The following is a 21,581-nucleotide window of genomic DNA, read 5'->3' as shown; positions in this document are numbered from 1 at the left end:
CTTTGAAGTTTTCTGATAATATTCAGGTACCTCAGTGGAGACTTAATGTTTCATTGTTGTAAGATTCAACCTTTGTAAATTTTATTAACGAGCAAATTTCCCTATTTTTTGAATTAAATACAACTGAGGGAATGTCAAAATTGGTTATTTAGGATTCGATGAAAGCTTTTCTTAGGGGACAGATAATTTCATACTCAGTAGGTTTAAGAAGAAAAACTAAGGCAGAACTTTTACTGATTACTAATAGGATTAAAGAAATAGAAAAGGTTTATTCTGTAATGTCTAATGAAGATCACTTTAAGGAAAGGGTGGAACTCCAAACACAGCATGATTTGCTTTCGACTTATCCCATTGAACAGCCAACTTCTTAAATCCAAACACCAATTTTATTTACATAGAGACAAGTCGGGCAAATTATTAGCTGGTCAGTTAAAAGCAAATATGGCTAGAAGACAGATCCCTAAAATACAAAGACCCGATAGAAATGAAACAGTAGATCCTTATGAAATTAATAAGATATTTATGGATTTCTACTCTAATCTTTATGAGAATTTTCAGACAATATTACTTTTATGAATAGATTAATGCAAAAATTGAATATACCTAAAATTTCTATTCAAGATATGAATACATTAGATGCACCTATTAAACAAGAGGAAATAGCAAGGACTATATCCTCTCTTTAATCAGCTAAGGCTCCGGGACCGGGTGAATGTACAGTGGAATTTTATATGACTTTCACCGATACACTGACATCTCATTTACGTCAAATTTTAGCTGCTTCTATATCCTCTGGGACTCTACTGAAAACTTCCTATGAGGCTTCAATCTCCTTAATTCCTAAAAAAGATGAAGATCTTGGCTAATAGACTTGAGAGTATTTTCCCTACTGTTATTTCCAATGACCAAACTGGATTTATTAAAAATAGGTATTCACATTTTAACATTCAAAGATCATTAAACATTATTCATTCTTCTCCATCTAAAGAACCTGAATGTGCTGTTTCTCTTGATGCAGAGAAAGCCTTTGATAGGGTGGAGTGGTCCTACTCATTTGAGGTTTTGGAAAGATTTAATCTTGGCCCAGGATTTATTTCCAGAATCAAATTGATCTATCATACCCCTATGGCTGCGGTTATAACTAATAATCAAAAATCTCCCTATTTTAGATTATATAGGGGTACTCAGCAGGGATGTCCTCTTTGCCCTTTATTATTTAACTTGGCTTTAGAACCCCTTGCTATTGCTCTTAGAGATTCTAATACTGTCCAGAGTATTAAGAGAGGGGACAAAATACATAAGGTTTCATTATGTGCAGATGACCTGTTAGTTTATATTTCAGATCCTAAGAAATTTATTCCTTCTATGTTACCTGTATTTTCTGAATTCAGTAGTTTTTCTGGGTATAAATTAAATTTACATGAAAGTGAGTTATTTCCTATTAATAGTTACTCAGATCCAAATCATAAAGTACCTTTTAGTATTGCTAAAAATTACTTTACCTATCTTGGTATTAAATTTACTAAAAATTTTAAGGACCTCTATAAATATAATTTTTTTCCATTAATTGAATACACCAAACAAACGCTTTCTAAATGGTCGCCTATGACAGTATCATTAATAGGTCGAATTAATGCTATTAAAATGATAGTTTTACCGAAATTCTTATATATATTTCAGGCAGTTCCTTTGTTCCTAAAATGTTCTTTGACAGAATAGATTTTATAATCTTATCTTACATTTGGAACAATAAAAATCCTAGATTGAGTAAACCCTTATTGCAGAAATTTAAAAAGGATGGTGGTATGGCTTTGCCAAATTTTAGAATGTATTACTGGGCAATTAATATTTGATATATTACTTTTCGGATTCACTACTCAGATATACATGAATGTCCTTCACGGTTGGATTTGGAGGAAAACTCGGTGAAGGGGTTCTCTTTGGCTTCTTTACTGGGAGCTCCTCTTCCCTTTTAGTTTTCTAAGATTAGTAGACAAGATTTTAATCCCATTATTAAACATACATTAAGAATTTGGTTTCAGTTTCATAGATTTTTTGAGTTAAATAATTTTATTCTTTCTAGTAATATCCATCTTAATTATTTTTTTTAAACCATCGATTTTGGATAAGGCCCTTTTAGTTTGGAAAACCAAGGGAATAATAACTTCTTCAGATTTGTTTTTAGGGGATTGTTTAATGTCTTTTTCTCAGTTAGTGGATAAATATGATTTATCCAATGTACACTTTTTTAGATATTTACAAATTAGGAATTTTTTACATGGTTTGTTGCCAAATTACCCTTCTGTTTATCCACCTAATTTGACAGATGCTCTCTTTCAGTTTAAACCATTTCAAAAATGGTTGAAAGCTATAATCTATAAACAGTTATTGAAGTCACAAATTATATCTAATGATAAAATTAAACGTGCTTGGGAATCAGAATTTCAAGAGTCATTTTCAGATAATCAATGGAGTAATGTTTTTCATTTGTTAGTAACTCAACTATTTGTGCCCATCATTCCTTGATACAGTTCAAGGTAGTGCATCGGACTCATATGTCAAAGGATAAACTAGCACGTATTTTTTCCAATATTGATCCTATTTGTGACAGATGTAATATTGAGGTGGCCACTTTAACTCATATGTCTTGGTCTTCTATAAAGCTAGATAACTCTTGGAGAGATGTTTTTAAAATGCTATCAAAATTCTTTGATTTGGATTTACAACCTCATTTACTTACAGCAATTTTTGGGACTATCCCATTGGAAGCAGGAAATACAGTATTCCTGTTTACACTCAATGTATGATAGCCTTTTCGACTTTATTGGCCAGGAGAGCCATTTTATTGAAGTGGAAGGATTCTAATCCACCTACTGTCTTTTATTGGCTTTTCTCCATTATGTCCTGTTTAAGTTTAGAGAAAATAAGAAGTTGGACATTTGATACATCCGTTAAATTTGAGCAAATATGGCGAACTTTTATATTTTCATTTGATTTGATTTATTACTCTTCCAATTACTTTATTTTTTTTCAAAGTTTTAGAGTCGATCAGAAAGTCTTCTTTTTTCTTGGTTGTATTCTCCAAATGGACTGCCCAGTCCTTTTTTTTAGTGCAGTGGGTTTTTTCCCCCTCATTTTAAATTTCAAGTTTTTTTCCTCTCTTTAGAAATTGCTAAGAGGAGAATCAGTTGTCATTTTTTATTATATATTGCATATTTGCTTATTACTACGTATGATTATGATAGTATCTATTTCATCTTTTGTTTATATTGTTGTTGATATATATATTTGAGATAATCCTCCCCTTGTCTGTATATGTTTTCTTCAAATCAATAAAAAGATTAATAAAGAAGAAGAAAAAAACTGCTCACTAAATTCCAGATGCTGTCTGACCTGTTGTGTTTGTTACTGAGGGATAGTGCAGAGCTCACCGGGATGTCAGTCTGTAGGAAACTCAACTGAACTTTATTGTTATCCAAGCTTGTACAGTATGTGAACTCCTCCCATGTGGAAATGGTATAGGAATAATACTATTAACTACCACTACCTCTCCCTTTCCTGAAAATAAGAGAAAAACTATGTACTTTTTGCCTATAGAACTGCATTGAAATTATAGTCACTGATACTGAGTGATTCAGTTCATTTTACCCATAGCACGTAACTTATGCCCCTTACACGAACATCCAAAAGAACTGCCATTATGACAATCTTTTGCTTTGTTTTTAACAATTTCTCTCTCTCTCTCTGTATTTCTCCCTTTTTCACCAATTCCCCTTTAAGAGCAGTCTCATTTTTTTGAAATGTTTTCAACATTAGAACTCACTAAAAAAAACACTAAATCTAATGGAGGTCGGGGTAGACTACCTGAATGCTCTGGCAAAGTGAAAGGATTATTCTGCCTCTTTAGTCACTTGCCCTAAGCTATTAGGCGATGGTATATATCATTGTGGTGGGACAGATAAACAACCCAATCTAATATAGGTTCCTGGAAGTGTTGCAGCAGATGGAGATTCTTGAACAGGTGCATCGTCCTCAGGTAAGTGGTCCTCGTCATGAGGATCAGATCACTCTATTTCTCTCTCTACAGATCGTAAACATTGAACACACACGGGTTGACGCCTGTTTTCACCTTGTGATGTTCTGATCGGAAACGGACCGTGGTGCATGCTACTGGATTGTTGTTCAAGGCCTGTATATAAATGGAGGAGATGGAGTTAGAGCATAAGCTGGCCACATCATGAGTGTACAGGGGATACAGTAGGGGGCTGTGGTGTGCGAGTGTTGAGGATGATCATGACAGAGGTGTTGCTGCTTATCCTTACTACTTGTGGTCTGTTGGTCAGGAAGTTGAGGCTTCAGTTGTAAAGGAAGGTGTTGTGTCTCAGATCTTGGAGTTTGGAGATTAGTGAGTTTGGATTTATAGTACAGAAGAAAGAGTTGTAATCAATAAGTAATAGTCTAAAGTAGGTGTTTACCATTGAAATGCTCTAGTGATGAATGTAAGGCCAAAGAGATAGGTTCTGGCAGTGTAAGGTCAATTGAAGTGGGTCAAGTTTATCTGGGAGGCTGTAGTTAATGCATTGCATGCCATTACTGGCCTCAGAAAGCATTTCATAACTGTGGATCTCAGAGCCTCCGAGTTGTAAGGCTTGAGATCTGAAATTCTTTCCCTAAACATCTCCACCACTCTAACCTGTTTCAAGCCTCCTAAATCTTGTTTGTTTGATGTAATATTACTTTATGTGAAGCAGTGTCAACATTTCTTTGTTAAGTACTTTGGGAGGTATGCTGAATGTATGACATGAATGCAAGTCTCTGGTAAAAGGCCCTTGAAGTAGCAAATCATTGTTGATGTACTACCAGCTCTAGCTACAACTCACTGGGGGCTCAAATGCATGGGAAGCAGGAGGGAAAGGTTTTCTTGCATTGCTCCCTTCAAGTATCTGGTAATCATTAAAATAAACTATGCTCATGTTTTCTTTTAACAGATCATGCATTTTCCTTACAAGTTAATGATCCAATCAAGTTTACATCAATTATACTTAAAATACAACATTGTTGTTAATTCCAGACTTGAGTCATATTTTTAAGAAACATTTAAATTGCAAAAACAATGTGAACACCCACTGGCAGATTGGAAGAACAAGAGACTGCGGATGCTGGAATGTGCAGCAACATACAGTCTGCTGGAGGAATTTGGCATGTTTGGCAGCATCGGTGGAAGGAAGGAAATTATCTACGTTTCTGGTGGAAAACCTACACCAACATTCAGCATGGAGAGGGTGAGGGGAGTGGTCTGAAAGGACTCCCAAGTGATTGGTGCACCTGAGGGGTGTAAAATGACAGGTAGGTAGTGCCAGGTAAGGGAGGGAAGCAGTGGTGGAATTGAAAGACTGGGGCAGATTAATGATAAATGGAGACAGACACTGACAGATTGTCTAATGTTTGATGGTGGAGGTCAAAGACAATGTTGGCCCCATTATTTCACTTTGTAAAATTTGCAGCAATAGAGTAGAATTTATCACGAAGAACTTTGAGGGAGTGGTGAATTCCCACCCTGGGATGCAAAATAAAGCAGCATTTCCACCATGTACAAGCTTTATTTAGCCATCCATTTATTTTTAACTGTGTTTATATTTATATAATAGTTTATATTCTTCCATATGAGGAAACCTCTATTCATCCTATGATCACCCTCAGGATTTTCTTTCTTTCAATCAAGTCCCCCATCCTTGTAAGTGTCAGCAGATACTATCTCAGACTGTCTAACCTTTCTTCAACCTTCTTATTCCAGTATCAGTTCAGTAAATTTTGTCTGAACTGCTTCCAATATATCAATATATTCCCTTAATTAATGAGACCAGTACTGTACAAGTACTCCAGATGACTAAAGCATCATCTAGCTAAAACATAACCTCCCTACTTTGGTATGCAATTTCCTCTATTAATAAGCAATAATATTCTGTAAGCTTTCCAGAATTTCCTGCAACTGGATATGAACTGGTTGGGATTCATGCACATCCAGTAATTTATCCCTCAGCTCTGCAATCTCTCATTATGCTTCTTTTCATACTAACATTTAAATATTTTAACTTTATGCTCCATTTGCCAGATTAATAATTACCACAATCTATCTGCATCAATTTATAGCTTCTTTTTGACTTCTTTACAATTTTTTTGTGCCTTTCATTGTGTCAAAAGCAAATTTAGCAACTACACCTTTAGTCCCTTCATCTGTTATATGAAAAGCAGAGGCCTCAGTAAAAATCCATGTAACACTCCTCTCTCTGTATCTTGCCAAATAGAAAAATAACCTAATTACGTAGTCTACCCAATTTCCTGTTAGTGAGCCGATCTTCCATCCAAGTCAATATAACCACATGCATCATTATCTTTTATTTTCAATAATAACACTTAAAAAGTGTCCTGGAAAGTATAAGTACAATATTTTATATCAAATCGCATTCCAGTTAGCGCGGCACTATTACAGATTGGGGCATCAGAGTTCTGAGTTCAATTCCGGTGTCCTCTGCAAGAAAGTTTGTATATTCTTCCCCAGTGCACATGGGTTTCCTCTAGGTGTTCTAGTTTCCTCCTACAGCCAAAGAGGTTGTAGGTTAATAGTTCATTGTAAATTGTCCTGTGATTAGGCGAGGGGTTAAATCAGCGGATTGCTGGTCAGCATAGCTCAGTGGGCCAGAAAGGCCTGTTCCCCACTGTATCTCTAGAGAAATAAAAATAAATAATTCCTCATTATCCAGAGATCAATGAACTAGTTGAACATAATTTTCCCTTCACAGAAACACGCTGACTTTTCTTAAAATCGCTGCATCTATCTAAGGGTGTGCTAGAACATTTTAATAATAGCTTCTCCGTTTAGTAACTTCCCTGTGTCAGATGTTGAGCTAGCCCAGAGTTTATGTCTTTGCATCTCTCTCCCTTTTGGAAATAAGGAGTTGGATTTTTTTTGCTTCTCAAACCCAGTGGAACTTTTCTTGATTCCAGGGAATTTGGGAAAATTAAAACCAATATAGTTACAATCTCTGAAAATCTTAATTAAAGCCAAATTGCAGACAATGGAAAACTAATATAAAAACAGAAAACACTGGAAATACTCAACAGGTCAGGTGACATCTGTGGAAGAGAAGCAAAAGTATGCTTCATATTGATCTTTCATTGAAAACAGGAAGGAAAGATGGTTGGTAAGCTGCAGAGAGAGTGGGTGAGGTCTTCCATGGTGTAAAACTGGGGTCATTGAAGAAGGGCCTTCAACCTGAATGATAAATCTGTTTCTCTTCCCACCGATGAGGCTTGACTTAATGACTTGCATGTTGTTTTATCAATTACGCCAATACTGCCACTATCCACTTATTCCAATACTCCAGCATGACATCTATCAGGACCCTACAGCTCCAATAAGCACACTACAGTAAAACGACATTAATCTGCTATTCAGCGACTTGGAAATAATAAGGTATCCGACTCATCCGGTGATGCTTGCTGTGCACCCCTTCAAATCCCCCAGGCCCTGGTTCCAGGGCTCAGTTTAAATATGAAGGCACAAGAGCCTTCAAATTTAAACTGGTATCTGCAGCGAAAAACAACCAGTTGGATGAATACTGCAGACCAGGCATCATCAGCTGAGGGAAGTGGACCGTCCAGATGATAGGTCTCGATCCGGAACGCCGACTGTCTACTTTCATTTACAGATGCCAAGTGAGACGCAGAGCTCCTCCACCGGTTTGCTTCATCTTGCACTGTTGTAATGAATTGATTTGTATGGACGGTATGCAAGACAAGTGCTTTCAGTGTACCTCAGCCCGTACGACAAGAAAAACAAATCTACCATTTTTTAATTCCTGTCTCAGCCTCTTACGTCACCAATTGATTTGCTAGGTTTGCTGAAAAAAATCAATATATTATTAAAAAACATCATAAGGTAGAGGGGAGGCGGGAGTTGAAATTGAGGGGAGGGAATGGGAACAGAAAGGGAGCGGATGAGAGTGGAGCAGCGATGGGAGATACTGTGTTCCAATGAGGAGGGCGCTGATCAGGAGTTGTTGCTCTTTCTGACCTGGTCGGTCTTCTGAAGCTGCGCAGTCATTAGTGTATGTGCAGTAATGCAGACAGCGTCCCACGGCATCCTGAGTTTTAAGTGTTCTGGACCCGTGGGATGAAAGCTCATCGATGTCCGGGTTGCCTCGGCTTTCTCGCCCCGCCGACGATGAAAATGGTGGCGCAAGGTTCTACCCTCACCTATACTGTACTGCTCAGGCGCAGCGCCTCGCCTCGCCCTCCCGAAAGTGAAAGAAAGGAAGTGCCCACGATAGGCGTTCACACGGAGAAATGCAGGAAAGTTAAGAGGCCATGGCCTGCGCCGGGAAACTTTCGCCGCGCCTCGTACCCCGGGTGGTCACGCTCTTGGCTCTGCTCCGACTTTCAGGTAAAACGAGGGACGGGGGCTCTGATCCAGTGATCCAGGCTTCGGGGTTGAGGGTTATGCCGAGGCTGCTGCATGGACTTCCGGGACTTACAGGCACGATTAGGGCAAAGCGAATCTCTCACTAAGTCACAGGTTAGATTCTCATATCGGTTTCTATATTTTTAAGTGTATGGAAACATTTCTATATGTTTTCCCTTCCCGATTTTGGGTGCTCCCGAGGTCATTGACTAGGGGCAGGTACCGAATTGGGTTTCGTTGTTTACATTTAACCCCCTTTCCAGGAGATCAGTAAGACATGAGAAATACAAGGTCAGTGTAGGTCTCAGGAGTTGCTCCAATGGTGTCATCTGATTTAAATTTACTCGCTTGTAAAGTTCACATGGATAACTAAGGCTTGTCTGCATCTAATATCTTATGGATGGCCTATAGATACTTGAGCTTTTCATATACCTTAGGTCATTTCATATTCTCTTGTCCCTTTCCTCCACACTAAAAAGAAACAACAAGACTGGATGTTTTTCATGCAAAGCACACAAAATGCTGGAGGAACTCAGCAGGCTAGGCTGTGGAAAAGAGTACAAGTTGACGTTTTGGGCCTAGACACTTCCAGCAGGACTGGAGGAAAAAAAGATGAGGAGTCAGTTAGAAGCTTGGGGGAGGGACAAGTGCTATACTTGCCCCTACACCTCCTCCCTTCAGGGCCCCAGAGGTCGTTCCAGATGAGGCGATGCTTCGCCTGTGAGTCTGTTGGGGTCATCTACTGTGTGGTGCTACTGGTGTGGCCTCCTCTATGTCAGTAAGACCCGATATAGATTGGGAGACTGCTTCACCGAGCACCTACGCTCTGTCCAACAGAAAAGTGGGATCTCCCAGTGGCCACCCATTTTAATTCCACTTTCCATTTCCATTCTAACATCAATCTCTGGTCTCCTCTACAGTCGCTATGAGGCCAAACTCTGGTTGGAGTAGTTACACCTTATATTCCATCTGGGTAGCCTCCAGTCTAAATGCATAAACATTGATTTCTCGAACATCCCGTTATGGCCCTCCCCCCCCCCCACCTTCACCATTCCCTATCCCCTTTTCCCTCTCTCACCTTATTCCTTGCCTGCCTTTCACCTCCCTCTGGTACTTCTCTCCCTTTTCTTTCTTCCATAGCCTTCTGTCCTCTCCTATTAGATTCCCCCTTCTCCAGCCCTGTATCTCTTTCAGCAATCAACTTCCCAGCTCTTTATTCACCCCTCCCCTCACCTTCTGACCCCTCACCTATTTTTCTGCAGTCCTGCTGAGGGGTCTCAGTCTGAAACGTAGACAGTTTACTCTTTTCCATAAATGCTGCCTGGCCAGCTGAGTTCCTCCAGCATTTAGTGTGTGTTGCTTGGATTTTCAGCATCTGCAGATATTTGCTTGTTTGTGATTGGATATTTTTTCGTGCTTGTGACACCAAGGGAACGCTGATACTGTGTCATTTCTTCACAGTGAAATTGATCCTTATTTGAGTTGCTCTATGCTTGTGTGAAACACACACAATAAATTTGTGTGTACTTCCTTCCCTGAAAGACCTTAGTGAATCAAAAAGGACTTTCAACGGGTTTCTGGTTACTATTAACTGAGATTTGCTATATTTTCCATTTCCAGACTTATTTATTTTCTGGAGGTCCAAGGACTATTGGTAGCAGTTCTGACATATTCTTTACTATTCAACTTCAATGCCTTTTTGGTGGATGGCTATTCTTCACTATACGTGAGGTGCTGTGGTGTTTTCTGACATCACCTGAATGGCCAGGCATTAATTTTAAAGTTATTTTCAATCTTGATTTATCTATCTCATCGAATGCTTTTTAATTATTTTAAGCAAACATCAAAGCCCAAGCCTAACACATCAATCATCCAAGCCCAGGCCAACTTGAAACAATTTAACCTCTTAACTTTCATAAAAGTAACATTAATGAATGTGCCAGGCTCAAAAGACATACACAGGCATTTCCAGGTTATGAATGCCTAATTTACAGGCACCCACATAGAACATAGAAATTTACCACACATTACAGGCCCTTCGGCCCACAATGTTGTGCCAACCATGTTACCTAATCTAGATACTGCCTAGAATTTCCCTAGTGCATAGCCCTGCAATTTTCTAGGCTCGATGTACCTAAGATGCTCTTAAAAGACCCTATTGTATCCGCTTCTACCACTGCCACTGGCAGTGCATTCCATGTACCCATCACTCTCTGTGTGAAAAACTTACCCCTGACGTCTCCTCGGTACTTTTTTCCAAGCACCTTAAAACTATGCCTCTCGTGTTAGCCATTTCAGCCCTGGGAAAAAGCCTCTGGCTATCTACATGATCAATGCCTCTCATCGTCTTGTACACCTCTATCAGGTCACCTCTCATCCTCCGTCGCTCCAAGGAGAAAAGGCCAAGTACACTCAACCTATTCCCATAAGGTACGCCCTCCGATCCAGGCAACATCCTTGTAAGTTTCCTGTGCACTCTCTCTGTAGTATCCACATCTTGAGTGAGGTGAGCAGAACTGAACAAGCGGGGTCTGACCAAGCTCTTGTATATCTGTAATATTACCTCATGGCTCTCGAACTCAATCCCATGGTTGACGAATGCCAACTCACCATACACCTTCTTTACAACACTGTCAACCTGTGCCGCAGCTTTGAGAGTCTTATGGATATGCACCCTATTATATTCTGTCTTCAAACTAGACCTTCCAAAATGAACCACTTAACACTTATCTGGATTGAAGTCACTTCTTAGCCCAGCTCTGCATCCTATCAATGTCCCGCTGTAACATCTGACAATCCTCCAGACTATCCACAACACCCCCTCGTGTGATTGACTTCCATAATTTTAAATTCAAAAGTCTAATGTATTTGAGTACATATTCCTATGGATGGCAAAACTAGTTTCTTCTCTCTCATCTTTTAATAATTATTCTTTCTTATCATTCTTATGTGGTTTTGATGCCATTCGTTATGATGCTATGGATGTATGATTAAGCACATCAAGTGATTTTTGTGTATTTTCTGATTTATGGACAAAGTCGACTTAAGGACGTGCATAAAAGTGGAACTTGTTTGTTACCCAGGAATGGCCTGTAGTGTTTAGAAGAACCATCACTTCTGTAACGTGAGCTGGAAGCAAAACATTTGGGTGATTGGTACTATACCTCCCAAAGGCAATGTCATTTTTTTCTGCTTTATTATTTAACATTGAATGAATGTATACCAAATATTAGCAGTCTCTTTTTCTCGCTGTATCCCTCTCTCTGCAGTTTCTCAGATCTACCTGTTTTGTATTCAGGAGTATGGCTGCATTGCCAAACATGTCTTTTACTACATGCAAGCATGAGTCAAGCCTTTTAAGAATCTATGGTGTAATAGAATAAAAAGAGAAAATGGTAAAATTATTCTCAATAGCTGCGTAAAGAGGAAGCATTAATGTTTGGGTCAAAGATCATTTGTCACAACTGGGAAAGAGAAAAAGTAGGTTATTTTTGATTGGTATGCACGTTATTAATTGTTAATTTACTCGTGGTAATATTACTTGGTGTTATATGTACTGTGTTGTGTACCTTGGTCTGGAGGAATGTTCTGTCATTTGGCGATATACATATGCATGGTTGAATGACAATAAATTTGAACTTGACAATGGATGGGGAAGAGAGGGTTGTGGAAGCTAGGTCACTGGGGGTGTTTCAAGAGGAAATGGAAACATTTTAGAAAGAACATGTGATTGAGGGCTCGGAGGTAGTGGCACCTAAAAGGAAATTAGGTGTGAGATAGAACAGTTATGAGCATGTTGAATGCCAGGGTAAAATTGAAGGGCCTGCTCTTGTTTCTATTCTCTTTTGTTCTTGTGATATCTAACCATTATGTGTGGGAATATGTCCTTGTTTCCTTTCTTTGCTTTCCTTAAATGCTTACCATTGCCAAGAACGGCTATAAGAATAAGCTGGGAAATTATAGGCCAGTGAGCCTGAGGGTAGCAGTGGGTAAATTATTGGAAGGTATTATAAAGGACAGGATATATAAATATTGTGAGAGTACAGTGATTGTATGTTTCTGTTAGAATAAAATGCATCGCTAACAGATTTAAGAAACCTTGCCTTTTGAGGGATATTGAGGCCCTGGTCAAGAAGGAACTGATTAGGGATAGTCAAAATGATCTTGTGTATTGTTAGCCATGTTTAACTAATCCTAAAAAGATTTCTGAGGAGATTACCAGGAACGCTGGATGAAGGAAAAGAGTGAACATTGTCTGCATGGACTTTTGCAAGACCTTTGACAAGTTCCTGCATGGGAGGCTGGCCAAGAAGGTTCAGGCACTTGGAGTTCAGGGTGATTCAAATTGCCATGGGGACATAGACACCAGTGTTATGGCCAATAGAATGCTCTTCAGAGACACCTGATTCAATCCTGATACCCAGTGCTATCTTTGTGGAGTTTGCACATTCTCCTGTCATATTCTGAATTTCCTCTGAGTACTCTGGTTTTCTCCCACATCCCAACAATGGGTAAATTGATTAAATGGCTAGTATAAGTTTCCCCTAGTGTGCAGGTGAATTGCAGAATCTGGGGCGGGGGGTGTGGGGGTGATGTGAATGTGGAGAGATTCAAATGTGATTGGAGTCAATGCGTGCTGAATAGTTAATCACAGTCTGAGTGGACCTAAAACCTGTTTCCTTGCTCTATGATTCCAAGAGTGGCTCGAGATAATTGGGAATACATTGGAACAGCTATGTTTGGACGATTATGGGGTGTTGCAGTTGGCATCTTGGGTGGTGGAGTGAGGTTGAGAGTGATGGCTGGAGTTGGACCTATTAATGAGTTGCTGGGGGAATTGTTATGAGGTAGATGTTTCTGTGTTGAAGTCGATGTACCTGAAGCTGATTCACAAGGCTATACATTAAATGTTGGTGCTCTGCTGGAGGAACAACACCTTATATTCTGTCTGGGTAGCCTACAACCTGATGGCATGAACATTGACTTCTCAAACTCCCACTAATGCCCCACCTCCCCCTCGTATCCTATCCATTATTTATTTATTTATATACACACACATTCTTTTTCTCTCTCTCCTTTTTCTCCCTCTGTCCCTCTCACTATACCCCTTGCCCATCCTCCAGGCTCTCCCCTCCCGCTTGTCTCTCTCCCCGGACCTCCTGTCCCATGATCCTCTCCTATCCCTTTTGCCAATCACCTGTCCAGCTCTTGGCTCCATCCCTCCCCCTCCTGTCTTCTCCTATCATTTTGGATCTCCCCCTCCCCCTCCCACTTTCAAATCTCTTACTAGCTCTTCCTTCAGTTAGTCCTGACAAAGGGTCTCGGCCTGAAACGTCGACTGCACCTCTTCCTAGAGGTGCTGCCTGGCCTGCTGCGTTCTCCAGCAACTTTGATGTGTGTTGCTTGAAATTCCAGCATCTGCAGATTTCCTCGTGTCTCTGTTATGAAGCTTTGATTTTGTGTCAACGTGTCGTTTCTGTGGATCACATGGATACAAACAAATATCCATGTAGTAATAGGAAAAGTGTTTGAAAGCAATTGCAGGTTTCAGATTTGGAAGAACAATTGTGGACTCTAATCTACTTTACATGTCCAAGCTTACATAACCAAAATGCTGTAAAATTTAATTGCTATCGTGCTATTGATGATTTTTTTCTTGGCTATTGAATCAACACAACTGTAAGAACTAATATTTAGGAAAAAGGAGAAAATTTGAATTTGTGAGGTAAAATATTATACCACTAAGCATTAAATTATATGACATTTTTTTGTGAAATTTGATGTGTTCACTTCAATCTGATGCCAATATGAGGCCGTGAAGTGAAATTGCTGACAAATGGACATATTCAGTTCTGCAAACTTGTTTACCCAAAAGTGAAACAATGAGTGAAGTGTAGTTTAACATTTCAGCCAAATAAATTTGAAATATTGTGTTGTATCAGGTACAGTCCTCCTTATCCTCGAGTTCCTCATGCACGAATTCAACCAACCACAAATCGAGAAAACCTGGAAGTGCTCTTCCAGCACTTATTGTTCGAACATGTACAGACTTTTTTTCTTGTCATTATTCCCTAAACAATGCAGTATAACAACTATTTTACATAGCATTTACATTGTATTAGGTGTTATAAGTAATCTAGAGATGATTTAAAGTATGCAGGAGGATGTGAGTAGGTTATCGTGGATCGGGATCGAAAAAAAACGGAAGTTCTCTTACTAAGTAAGTTGGAACAGGTACATCCGGTATTATTTAGCGTCAGTTAGTCAAACGTTTGTCTTAGTATATAGTGTATATTTTACCTTTCTATGCATATAAAACACTTAAGAAACGTATGTTTCAGTGCCAGGCTCGGGAATGGAAATTCCTGAGTTCGATCCAGTGACAGACCGCTCCCGAGTGCTCTCCATCCCTGCCGGGTTGATGTGGAGGATCAAAAACCCAAAACCCCAAACCCCAAACCCCAAAACCCAATGTTGCTTAGTAATAATTTTAGCTTTAATTGGGCAGGGCCTTTCTCATTTTATCCTTTAAAATTGTTCCAATCGTTGACCGATTGTAGCCTAACGCTTTTACTATGACCGATGGCGTTTCACCTCTTTCTGATCGCTTCATTATTTCCACTTTATTTTCAATCGTGATCGTGCTTATTTTCGTGAACAGAAACACTGTGGATTCAGAGCTCCGCCGCCGGGCCCTAATGTCCACTGTTCTGAGACAGGTTAAATAAGGTCTGGGGTTCCACTGGGTCCTAAGGTCCACTGCATTTAGACAGGCTCAATAAGGTCCGGGGTACCACTGGGTTCTAAGGTCCACCGCATTTAGACAGGTTGAATAGGGGACTCGAGCATCTGCGTTTTTTGGTATCCGCAAGGGGTCTCAGAACAAATCCCTCGCGGATAAGGAGGGGCCGACTGTACATGGGATATATGCAAAGATTTGATCTCATGCTGATACAAATAGTCACCTGAAGTTACATAGTATTAAACAGCACATTAACTGGCCAAATAATTTTTTTCTTCTTCGTCCCTTGTTCTCATTCTTCTAGTGCTGGCCTGACCCTATAGTATAGTTAGACTTGTTGTTGAGACCAGATTTATTATCTTGCATTGTGGGATATGGATCAACTGGAAGGTTGGGTGGAATGTGACAGATGGACTTCCAATTCAGACAAGCATGAGGATCATACACTTGAAGAGGTCAACTTCTGTGTGGACACAGAGTAGATGAAAGGGAGTTAAGGAATATTGATAGCTGGAGAAACATTGATGTGTAAATCCATTAGCTCCCTGAAAGTGGCAATACACGTGAAGTTAAAAAGGAATTTAGTACGCCTGCTTTTGTAGGCTGAGATGTTGAGTATAAGAATTGGGACATTAAACTGCAGTTGTACAAAGCATTGGCTAGTTTACTCGAGTAGAGTATTGTACACAGTTCTGGTTACTTCACAGGAAGGATGGAGCAACAATCGAGCAGGTACAGAAGTAATTCACCAGGTGTTCTATGGAATGGTAGGCTGTAAAAAGAAATTGGTTTATTCTCACTAGAATGTAGGAAAAAGAGGTGACCTTGTAGAAAAGGGCACAGGGACTCTAGAAGTACTGTCAGTTTAAGTTGATGGGGAGATTTGAGAGAGGATTTTCCACATGGAGACTGGTATTTATTTAAAATGGACTGCCTGAGGAGATAGTGGAGATAATTCCAGTGTTTAAAAGTTGTTTGCACAGGTTCTTGGATAGGAAAGGCATAGAAGGACATATGACTAATGCAGGCAAATAAAATTAATGTGTATGGGCATCATAGTTGGCATAGATGGGGATGGCTGTAAGGGCTCGTTTCTGTATTATATCTCTGATTCCATGATCCTTTGATACTTATCTCATCCATTTGTATTTTGTCATTGTTTCTGCTGATATTCACCTCCCATGTCACATCTCAGTATAGCACACCCCTGGGTAACCAATCAATTCCGTTTTTAAACACATCTATAAGTCGATTTTTGAGGGGGGAGGGAGGAGGGGGAGAGAAAGGGGTGGGAGTGTGGGAGGGAAGGGGAGGGGATGGAAGGGGAGAGGGTCAAAGGAGAGGGGAGGGCCGATGGAGGGGGAGGAAAGAGGGGAGGGTCGAGGGAGAGGAGAGGGGGAATAGTTCTTCAGTTTTTTGGAAGGAACGCATTGTTTAAAATAAAGTTCTAGTAAATTCCTCAGGATTTTAAAACCATAATTAGTTAACAGTAGATGCCGGTAGTAGAGGCCAGTTGTATTTCCTGTCATCCCATGAGAGTGCCTATTGTCAAGTGTGTCAGTTGTTAAGCACTTTCATAATAAAAATGTAGCATAACTTCATGTTGATAGGCAAAAACAGCCTCAATCTAAAATTACTTCCCTGCAGTTGGAAGATAAATTAGAAAATTATTGGCTTACTAATGATAATTTTGACCTTAATTATTGCAGAAGGTGACTTAACAGTGTCTATGGATACAAAAATTGTGGAAGCCACTGTGAATAAAGATGTTCTTCTTGAATGCCGTGTGTTTGGTTACAAGGCCACTGAAATTGACCTTAGAAGCGTTGCAGTTCAGTGGTTCTTTCAAAAACCTGACTCTTCTGACAGACAAGAAGTATATCAGTTCACTGGAGGCAAGCATACGCCATACAGAAAAGGAGCTGAAATATTTGACAACGAATTGAAGAAGGGAATTGCTTCTCTTTTTCTTCCACTTGTGCAATTTAATGAAGAAGGAGATTACACCTGCATTGTTTCTATTAACTCAGAGAATGGAGAAGGAAAATCTTCCATGACTGTTTCAGGTAAAAATAATAAAGCATGAATTCTTCCCCTTATGCAAACTGTCGAATTACTGTGGCAGCATATTTGATCAAGGAAGGTATTCACTGATATTTATGCGTGTAGTTGCAAGCAGTTTAATGATACCCCTATAAATTTAAAATAACAGTCAGTTTTAAAGTTTTGAGGGCTTTATGCATGGTCACATAGCTGGGACGGCATGATGGCATAGCGGTTAGAGCAACACTTTGCAGTGTGCCAGCTGTAAGATCAGGGTTCAATCCCACCACTGTTTGTATGTTCCCCCTAGTTTCCTCCCACATTTCAAAGATTAGGATTAGTGAGTTATAAGCTACGTTGGCAACAGAAATGTGCCGACGCTTGAAGGCTGCCCAGCACAATCCTCGCTGATTTGATTTGATGCAAGTGATGCATTTCACTCTATGTTTCAATGTATGTACAAGTGACAAATAAAGCTAATCTTTCTAATCCTTCAACTAAATCAGCAGTGTTACACCAATGTGTTGCCATAGTTGCAATTTTGGAACATTATTAATAAATAACACTGGTGGTGAAATTTATACTATAATATAGTGATGTACAGAGCATCTGCACAAGGTGATGTCCTCTGACTTTTTTTTGTGCTGAAAGTTAGAATTCTGTCAACAAGGTACATTTTCAAACAGTGTTTTGCCATTTATTTTACTTGTAAACTTCTTAATATAGTTGCAGATTATCTCCAAAATGAGATTTTGGAAATGCTGTTGCAAGATGCTTTCCTAAAATATAAAATGCTCTCTCTACTGCAAATTAAATAAATTTTGTCTTGCTCTATCATAATTATATGAATACCTCTATTCATGAGTGTGGAAGGAACAAACCTGTCAATAGATATTGAAATCTGGTGCTGGAGAGTGTCTCAGGTGTACTCAGCTTTAAGATGATAGCCAGCCCAGTGATAAGATGATGTTTAATATTCATGCTCAACTTCATATTACCATTTACATGGTTGGTATTTTGTGCATTAAACTACAGAATGGCAAAATCACAAGTTTGTGTTCTGGGAGTAGAGACGTGATTAACCTACATCTTTACACTTTAATTATCAGGAAGAGCTATCTTCAACTGTGAAAATTTTAACATGTGCAGTAATTGTTTGATTCAATAGATGCAAAAGGTATTTAATATTAAATTATGACTATATTATATCTTTACAGCCAAACCAAATGTGATATTATCTTCAACTGCCATCACAATTGAGAATGGTACTGAAAAATCAGTAAGCTGTAGCAGTACCAGTTTTTATCCCAAGGCAATTGAGATGAGCTGGTTAAAGAAATCTAAAGATGGAGAAGAAAAGATTTTGAAGCATTTCTGCACAGGATCCCCAATTAAAAATAATGATGGAACCTACAGTGTTTCTAGTCGTATGAGGTTACGGCCATCGCTCCAAGATAATTCTAATGTTTACATATGCTTTGTGAGACACAGATCACTTCGTAATGGTGAAAAGTTGGAAACCACTCTGAGTGTAAAAGGTAAGTGTTGAGCTTACTTTATGTGCACATTAAGTTTGTAATGGAAAATATAGGCATAAAGTGAAGGCTAACATGTTGTTATGAGACTTTATTACTTTGTTCATGGGATGTGGACATTAACGATAATGTTGACAAGTTTTACCCATCCCAATTTGTCCCTGGACTGAGAAGATAGTTAAGATTCTACCAGATTGCTAGATCTGGAATTATGAATAGATAAGCATGGCACATTTCTTTATCCCAAGGATATTTACAAAACATACAAATGCAGTTTCATGCTTCCATTAGCAGCTTTTGTAATCACAAGGTTTTAACTAGAAATTGAAAGACATTGTTTTGGTATACATGTTTGGAGCACAAAACAATAATAAAAACCTTCAAACTGGAAGCTTATAACAAAAAAAACTTGTAAGGTACTAATTTTGGGGGATGTTATTTTTTTAGTAGAGACCAGACAAACATAAGATATGAAATTTGGGTGGCTGGGAGGTCAAGGGTTAAGGGTGAAAAATTCAAGGGGAACATGAGAGGAAACTTCTTCACTTGGCGTGACAGTGTGGAATGAAATGCCACCATGCACAAGTAGTGCATGCAAGCTTGATATCACTGTTTAAGAGAAGTTTGGATAGTTACATGGATTGTACGGGTATGGAGGGCTATGGTCCTGGTGTAGGTCAATGAGAGTAGGCATCTTAAATGATCCAGCATGGACGAGATGAGAATTAGGGCCTATTTCTGTCCTGTACTTTTTCTATGACGCTGAAACGTAGCTACAGACCAAATTCATCAAATGCATTTGAGAGAGCTGTCTGAATCAAGTCATTTTTGAACTAACTGGGATATTAGTTGTTTTGGTTCTAGCCTTGTGTAGTGAGACATTGCTAATTAATAGACTCATATTGAAGGATTCTTTAAAGGATAGTGGACAGGATGTACCAATGGATTGTGGTCAAATAATCAGGCATCGTATAATTACATGCACATGATTATGTAAGGCTGTTTATTAGCTAGTCTGTAGAGAAATCTCCCACTGAGCATATTTTTGTGTGGAGGACTTTGCAAAGTTGGCAAGATGGGAGCTAGTTTGCTGCATCTGATTTTGATGCCTATATTGATGCTGGGTGGTCCACTTGTTTCATGCTTACAATGTTTTCATATTGTGGTACTTGTTTAGAGGGCACATAAAAAGAGTCAATCACTTTGGAGGGTTTGGAAGCTCATATAAGCCAGACCAAGTAATTTCTTCTTGTGAAGAGAATTTATGAACCAGATGGGTTTTGCTAGTTTTGTGCATTTATGAAAGTTATTTTGTAGTGTGATTTAAAAAAATATAATATTCTAAAGCTTATGTAAAGTCAAGAAATGCTTAAATTATCAATGGCAAAGGAAGATAAATTAATGTTAACGCAATTCTGAAGAATCTCCAACCCAAAATAATCTTCCAACTTTAAGATTAACCATTGTTTTTGAATAAATTAAAAATATATAAATATTCATTATTAAAGCTTGTTTTTTCACAGAGCCAGAAGTTGTTGTGCCAGTGGGAATAATAGCTGGCAGTGTATTTGCTAGTGTACTGATATGTTCACTGATCATGATCGTTGGATTTGTGATGTACCTGCGATATTTCAGAAAAGGTAAGATATGCTTCAGTACATCAGAAACATGAATAATTAACTCCTTTTCTGTGTCTCACACATTTATTCGAATGCACTACATTGCCTTAAGTGCATCTTACTGAACAGGTAATTCTTAGCTGATCCCTGGGAAAGCATTTGTTTAAAATATATTTCTTTGTGATGAGTCGTCAATTCGCCTTCTAGGCCTCATTGCAGTTCACAAGATCACAAGACAAAGGAGTGGAAGTAGGCCATTCGGCCCATCGAGTCTGCTCTGCCACTCCACCATGAGCTAAACTATTCTTCCAACTAGTTGCAATTTTCTGCTTTTTCCCCATATCCCTTGTTACCCTGACTAATTAGATACCTATCAATCTCCTCCTAAAACACCTTCAATAATCGGGCCTCCACAGCTTTATGTGGCAACAAATTCCATAAGTCCACGACCCTCTGGCTAAAAAAAATTTCTCCTCATCTGTTTTAAATGGGTACCCTGTAATTCTAAGACTGTGGCCTCTTGTCCTGGACTCACCCACCAAGGGAAACAGCCTTTCCACATCTACTCTGTCCAACCCTTTCAACATTCGAAATGTTTCTATGAGATCCCCTCTCATTCTTCTACACTCTGATGAATACAGTCGAAGAGCCGACAAACGCTCCTCATATGTTAGCTCCTGCATTCCAGGAATAATCCTCGTAAATCATCCCCAGTTACTCCTTCACTATTTGCAGCACTTAGGCATGGAAACCTGATAAGATAGGTATATTTGATTAAGAATCTTAAAGTTTAAATTAAATTTGATCTGAAAATAATTTTTACTAGAAAGTAAAATTTAGACTTCTCCATGTTATGAAACACTACATTTGGTATTGTGCATTAGCCACTTTGTGTTTACTTAGGAATTTTTCAATTTAAAGCTACAAAGTCTATACAACAAATACATGTGAAATAAAAAGGATACATTCCTGGCCCGTTTTCATTATTTTACCTTTTAGAAACAAGGTTGACTAAAATCTATTATGTTTTATGCTGTATAGTTAGGTTTATGTGTCACTTTTAAGCTTGTTACCTCCATTGGCTGTTGATTACACAGTTCTGGAATTTGCTCTCTGAATGTATTTGCCTTCCTTCTTTATGATACTTCTTTCTTTCTTTCTTTGTAAATCTTTTTATTGAA

At 38.9% G+C, this 21,581-nt stretch overlaps 1 protein-coding gene across 2 annotated transcripts in view; it reads left to right on the top strand.

The window, feature by feature from the left end:
• Positions 1-8,140: 8,140 nt before the first annotated feature.
• Positions 8,141-21,581, top strand: part of LOC140205170 (uncharacterized) — a 56,371-nt gene continuing 42,930 nt past the window's right edge. Inside the window, exons 1-4 of one of the 2 annotated variants that reach the window (XM_072272464.1) lie at positions 8,141-8,443; positions 16,913-17,269; positions 18,464-18,784; positions 20,305-20,421. In XM_072272464.1, the coding sequence (XP_072128565.1) occupies positions 8,368-8,443; positions 16,913-17,269; positions 18,464-18,784; positions 20,305-20,421 (871 nt within the window). In that variant the 5' untranslated portion in view covers positions 8,141-8,367. Of the gene's footprint in view, positions 8,576-16,912; positions 17,270-18,463; positions 18,785-20,304; positions 20,422-21,581 lie in introns of both variants that reach the window. The other variant, XM_072272465.1, reaches the window with a different exon arrangement.

This window comes from Mobula birostris, chromosome 11 (genome assembly GCF_030028105.1).
Source record: "Mobula birostris isolate sMobBir1 chromosome 11, sMobBir1.hap1, whole genome shotgun sequence".
NCBI lineage: Eukaryota > Metazoa > Chordata > Chondrichthyes > Myliobatiformes > Myliobatidae > Mobula > Mobula birostris.
Note: the sequence above shows the minus strand (reverse complement) of the source record. Positions and strands in the feature narration are given on the sequence as shown.